The 6,523-nt window shown below is 38.9% G+C and overlaps 1 protein-coding gene across 1 annotated transcript; it reads right to left on the bottom strand.

Annotated features, from left to right (window-relative positions):
• Positions 1 to 1,060: 1,060 nt before the first annotated feature.
• On the bottom strand, positions 1,061 to 3,754 carry LOC121432061 (QRFP-like peptide receptor). Its single transcript, XM_041629890.1, has one exon. It carries the CDS (start codon positions 3,007 to 3,009, stop codon positions 1,861 to 1,863), a length of 1,149 nt encoding a protein of 382 aa, XP_041485824.1. The 5' UTR covers positions 3,010 to 3,754; the 3' UTR covers positions 1,061 to 1,860.
• Between the last annotated feature and the right edge of the window lie 2,769 nt (positions 3,755 to 6,523).

Here is a 6,523-nt window from a genome sequence, read left to right as displayed (position 1 = left end):
TTTGATGAGGACATATACCAAATGAAGTTTTTACCAAACAAGATGAAACTGAGGAGAAAGGTGAAACATCTTTCCACACCGCGGCTCAGGCTTCTTCATCAGGCATCAGGCACATCTTGTTCAATACGCAACAACAGTCCCCACTTCAATGATGCAGTATTTCCAAAGCACAGGTTGTCATGATGACAACATGATTGTAGATCCATTTTATTACAGCTTGTTCCACACTCTGTCGAAGTTACCTACCTCAATGGAGGCTGATGTCAAATTTTAATTTACCAGCTCCATCGCTATGACTTTGTTCTTCTGAACATTTAACATAATATTAGCTATAGGAATTAAAGATTCCGTGTCATTCAAATCCAGGTCGATTCCTATTTATGTGCAAAACAATTCATATATTACAATTTAAGAATCCAAACATGTTTCGTATATTGACAAAAAAAATTAAGGAGATATTTTCTAACTTTCTATGCTCCTTCGCAAGAAAGAGAGCTGAGATGTTATTCCCTTTGTGATGTCAGTCAATATTCAGGCGATTGTTCGGTATCAAACGGACAGTGTTATGTAGTTTGCCATAGCTACATGGGCGGAAATCTGTCCCCAAAGGTAGGGGGACCAGGGCCTGGAAAATTTGAGAAGCAACAAAAGAAAGAAAAAAAGTTTCCAGCCAAAATGTAAGGTTATTTAGTCCAACACACATGTAATATTTCGATTGTGAAGTGATATATTTTTGTCCATTATAAGATACCCAAAATAGTAAGGGGCATTTGATATTGTGTCCCCCTACTACTTTTGGTAGGGGGACGCGTCCCCCTGTCATTTCCGCCCATGCATAGCTAACAACCTGTTAACTGTTTCAACCTAAATGATGCAATGTTAGTCATGCATCATTACCGGCAAGTGAAAGGCAGTGCATATAATGTTTACATCTGAATGACTTGATATAAAATCTATATGATGTATATCACTTGCGGTATTGCGGTATATCTATAACTTCAATGGCTGAGATATATATATATATATATATATATATATATATATATATATATATATATATATATATATATATAGGCTACTTTGCTTTGGGTTTTTATGGGTACATAGGACGGTTTTTGCCTGCCGGATGGCATCCGAGCTCGGCATTTTGTGCCGTGCCGTGGGGCAGTGGAAACGTGAAAACGGCACGCCATGCCGTATCTCGTGACGGATTGCCGTACCGCATGATCATACACTATTTCGTAAGTTTTAAGTAAAATTCTTTTAAACATGACATTTGATGGAGACAGTTATTTGGTTCATAACCAGTAAACGTAGGATAGATTTAATTTGTGGAATCAGAATAATCTTAGTAACATATTACAGAGATTACAAATGGTCAGATTTAATTGAGCGATGGACACATAAATACGCAGCGAAACAAGAGATGGATGGAAAAAGGTATCGACGAAAATTTTCTGATCACCTCCAAGATCCCACAATTATGACAATATTTACTACATCGGATATGAATTTCAATTTACATAACAAAGCATAAACTATATCGATTATAAATAACATGATTAGTATTAGAGTCAAGGTTGAAATGGGGATTATAAAAAAACATTGTTCTTATTAATATTGGCTCATATTCTCTGAAATATGGGTGCATATGTTTTTATCCAAATACGTGCGTGTGTTTACCCAGTCCCTACCTGTTTTAGTTACGTAACAATGCATGTATAGTCGATGAGTGAATAATATTCAAAGAAAGCATTCCTCTGGTAAAATTCAGAAGTTGGAACTGCTTTTTGAAAACACTGTTATTCTTTAGAGAATCATTCATTCAATACAAAAAATTGTGGGCAGTTTTAGAAATTGTCATATGGTGACCATTGCTAATGGTTTCACATTGACGTTATTATTTGAAGAGCCCTTTGCTCTGACCACTCTTCGATGACGAAAAAGTACCTTCACAAAGTTGCGCTTGAAGTTGTCATTGAGGAACGCGTATACGATGGGATTGTTACAGCTATTGCTTAGACCCACCAACTGAACAGCGGCGAACAGAAGTCGGTTCCTTTCACCGTCCGCCATAAAGGAGAACTCCCGCATGAGAAGGACGACGTGATACGGAAGCCAACAGACAGTGAAGAGACCGACTACCATGAGAATCATCTTGATAGCTCGTTTCTTGTACCGGAGAGATGTAGCTGTGTTGATTCCTGGATTCTGCGTCACCACCGAATCAGCAGGGGCGATGGGTTTCCGGATCCAGAGTTTGTGGACAACCTGCATGTACAGAACTACCATGATGAACAATGGAGTGATGTAAAGGAGAAGGACTAGTAGCAGGGTGTAGTTCTTCTGCTGCTGGGGATTGTACCAGTGTTCTACGCAGAATCGGTACCGTGTCGCGGTCATGGGGTCGATCTTGATCTCGAGTTGAAGCACGAAGAGGAATGGAGAGACAAAGGTCATAGACATGATCCATAGGAAGGTAAGAAGAAAGACAGCACGACGAGGTGTCTGGATCACCCTGGAGCGCAGAGGATGGCAGATCGCTTGGTGGCGCTCTACAGCAATGGACATCATGGCAAGGATACTTGAGACAACCCCAACAGATGTGACATAGTTGAGAGCCTTGCACATGAATGGCCCTAACACCCAATCCACGGTGATGGCTTCAATTAGCGTGAAAGGGACGCAGAAGACAGCGATAAGAAGATCAGATATGGCTAGCGAAGCAAAGAAGATATTGATGGCTGTCTGCATGTACTTCTTGCGCGCCACCACGAAGATCACCAGAAGATTCCCGCCCAAAGCAAGCACGAATATAAGGGTGTAGCAGGTGATTAAGATGATATCAGCTGTGGGTGATAGATCATGTGCGATGGAGTGGAAATCATAGTCATAGAAATCCAAGAAATCTTTTGTATCAGTCCGGTTAAGAAGGGCAAGAAGGTAGTCAAGACTCTTGTTTTTTAATTCTCCATGGAACGAATACATCAGTGGATCGATCCCTTCCATCCTGCGATGGATAGCCTTCTAATCAAAATGGAAGAAACCAAATGAAAGTGTCAAGTAGAATATGTAGACGATGCGATGCTTGCGCATTGAAAATAACCGACGATTCGTGAACGCTTTTCAAAAAGCTTTTAAGGTTGCACTCAAAAAGTAGCAATAGACCATAAATTGTAATCGAGTTCTTGTTTCGTGCTTCTCCTCCACTTTAAATAACCCGGTAACGACCCTCTATTTCATCAAGAAGTGCAGACGTCGATGAGAGTCCAAGCGATGAGAAACCCGATACATTGTGCTTTTCCAAAGTGTTTTCGACGTTTATGGACGACAATATTTTTAGCTTCTCGAGTATCCGAAGTATAAAACTAAACAAATCTTGAAATGAAGGGACATTTATAATGAAAGCTATTGCAATGTTCCATCAGTATGCTGCCATAATCAATGAAACAGTCGCTCACTTATTATGGGAATGGATCCAACCTGAAAGGCATTCTGTCTGACAGCTACTGGCATCTCCCTCCATCGACAATTATATTTTTTCCTCAAGTGAAATCGAATTGTGACAGTTGAAATCCAGCAAGTTTGATGGATGCATCTTCAAGCTCAACTTAAATTCATCAAAATTCACAGTCAGGTAGAAGGAGATGATTTCCTTTCGCTTTTGAGATAAAAGGATTGGATTTGTTTTCTCGCTGTCTTTCCTTTCTTAAGAGCGGGACGTTTTCTCACTCGCATCAATTTGATCCCTTAAACGATACTGCGTCTACTTTAGACGTACAGTCGAGAGATACGAAGGTCCTATCGATTTAAGTTGATCCTCATTTACATAAACGGTCGCTGGTTTGTGATTGGTTGCTTCACCAACCTAATCATCTTAAGCCACACCTCTAACAGTCTAATGAGATGCACGTTGATTACTGCACGTGTTGCAGTTAATACTGCAAACGTCGCTATTTCAAATGAGGAGGATATAAATAAAAAAAGAAAACCCATATTTTATTTATAATGTTTATAATGGTGCACGTCTTGTTAACCTCGTTGGTTGACTGATTCATATGATTTTTTTTTATCGTTCTCATCTTGAACCAATTTTTGTATTAGCAAATGAAGAAGAAATTTATGAGTCTGTCGATATATTCCCTGATTTGATAGTAATTTATAAAGGAATGCAAATAATGCAATGTAAAAAAAAGCAAACAAAATAAACCCCACAACATACATACCAATTATACCCGTTTCATCACTTATTCATCAGAAGATCTTAACCGCTACACAATAAGACAACGCCGTACTTATCCTGACTTAAGCAGAGCAGCTGTCGCACTCTTCTGTGAATCAAGGAATTAATTCCTGTTAGGTTCCCACTTATGAAACAGTACATACATGGCACAAAACAGTGTAACAGGACAAATGTGAATTATGAAGGTAGAAGAGGCCATCTCTTCATAAAAGAGAGAAAACAAGAGAAAATACGTTTAAAAATATGGATTAATAATGGATTCAAGGTAATTTTTTTACACCATGTGCAAACGAAAACAATACACAAAAATGAAAGGAAAGGTATGAACCTATATATGTAAAAAAAATGCTCATGTAAAATCTATTTGGCTCAACGTAAAATCAGACCAATTAACCTCATCTTAATGAGAAGATGCCTCGGGGAAAATTGCAGACATTGAGTGAATTGAAAGAAAGAGGTGAAAGAGGCAGACAGATAGAGTGACAGAATCACAGGGAAGGAGAGAGAGAGAAAAAAAGACTAAAAGAGATAATAATGTTAATAATAGTAAATGCTAGTTTTTATATAGCGCTTTCCCCACAATGTAACCCTAGTCATTGGTTTCACTTTAATCCACCATGAATAGTACACAATTTCCACTCGGGGGGGGGGGGGGGCATTCCTTGCATTCATCGCAGTCTCATAATGGCGCTGTCAAATCATAACATACAATGACTTTCGCATCCTCTAGAATGGCAGAGTGTGAATTAAAGCCTTGCCAAAGGACGCTAGACCGCGGATGGATTCGAACACACGACCCTCTGTTTACAAGGCGAGAGTCATAACCACTACACCACGGCTCTATAGTTAAAGAATTAAGGAAAGGATAAAAGAGCGGCGGGGGGGGGGTGATATCATTATAGCGAGATGGATGGAGAGGGAGCGGTAGACATACTGAGTGTGTACAACTCGATAATGTTAAACGTTCCAGAAATGCCGCAATGGAAGCAATTGGGTGAATTCCCCACGAATTACGAGATTAATTGCTCAAAAGACACACTTTATTGGAATCAACTAGGCAATTGATTCAGGTTGAAGAAATCACTAAAATGTCAGCCTAGCTGCGCCAGACAACATAATGAGTTCATTTCAATGTTTGAAATTGTAAAATATAATAGCAGCGCGTTGATATCGTCAGGCAAAAGCGCTTTATAAATCCAGCTTTTTGTTATTTTCATTATCAAAAGAAAATGGTGTGCAATTTATATTTTTTATTGCCACGATCCTATATTTATTTTTAGAAACCTAAGTGAAATCATGAAACTGCATCCGCTGAAGATAGGTTGGGCCAGAGCGTTTAAATCAATTAAAACATAGAACTTGAAGGGTTTTTTCGGGGGGGGGGTGGGCGATGGGAAGAAATGGTAAGTTGGTTTAAAGGAACCCCTATTTATCGGAATTTGAAATGTGTATTCGTTTGTAAATATCAGTCTTTCCGTCTAAATGACCTTTGATTTATCGTCATCACACCGTTTGTATCATTCATCAGGACCCCTTAGCGATTAATATTGCTAAATGAAATGAGTTATCACAATCAGCGTGGCGTGTGCATTTTGTTCAGTAGTCTGAAGATGAACCAATTAAAATCGCTCTTTCAAATTGCAATTAATCGTTAACCTTTGTGTTACGACGCTCTGGATTTGCTATTTGCTATATCTAACAAAGATGTGAAACTACCTCAACGTAGCTAGACAAAACAGTGCGGCTTCGAATGTTTTCCATGTGGACTAGAGAAAACGCATTACATTGCCACAATATTCGGTTCTTCCCATGAGACAAAGGATTACGTCTGTTTACATCAAGAATCTTGTATAAAAACCTTTCTTTCGGTTTCAAAACATTCCCCCAAGCTTTACTTCTACGAGGTTAAACGACTACGGTGTTTTCTAAAGTGTATACTTGAAATTACATTTAAGAGAAGGCTAAGCGACTTACAATTTTTTTTTGACTGAAGTGCCTGAAACATGGCCTCATGGACACTCCCCTAATTTTCCGGATATTACAGTTTAGTTGACCGAAACCGATATCAATCTTCACTTTCCGTTGTTTGTACAACGTCTACTAACCTTACAGTCTGTCGAATATTGTCTTGCTACAGAGGTTTGAAATGTCATCAAACTTGCATTGTGCAGCAAAAGACCGAGGAAACACAGAAACAATTATGTACGCATCAAATGATCTGTCAAGTTTTTTCTTTCTCAAATTACGATGGTCGTGTTGTTTTGCCTAAAACAATGCTTA

This window comes from Lytechinus variegatus, chromosome 18 (assembly GCF_018143015.1).
Source record: "Lytechinus variegatus isolate NC3 chromosome 18, Lvar_3.0, whole genome shotgun sequence".
Classification (NCBI taxonomy): domain Eukaryota; kingdom Metazoa; phylum Echinodermata; class Echinoidea; order Temnopleuroida; family Toxopneustidae; genus Lytechinus; species Lytechinus variegatus.
Note: the sequence above shows the minus strand (reverse complement) of the source record. Positions and strands in the feature narration are given on the sequence as shown.

What these genes read in the sequence shown, in the direction of transcription:
- LOC121432061 (XM_041629890.1), bottom strand. Translation starts at nt 3,009, where the DNA reads ATGGAAGGGATCGATCCACTGATGTATTCGTTCCATGGAGAATTAAAA.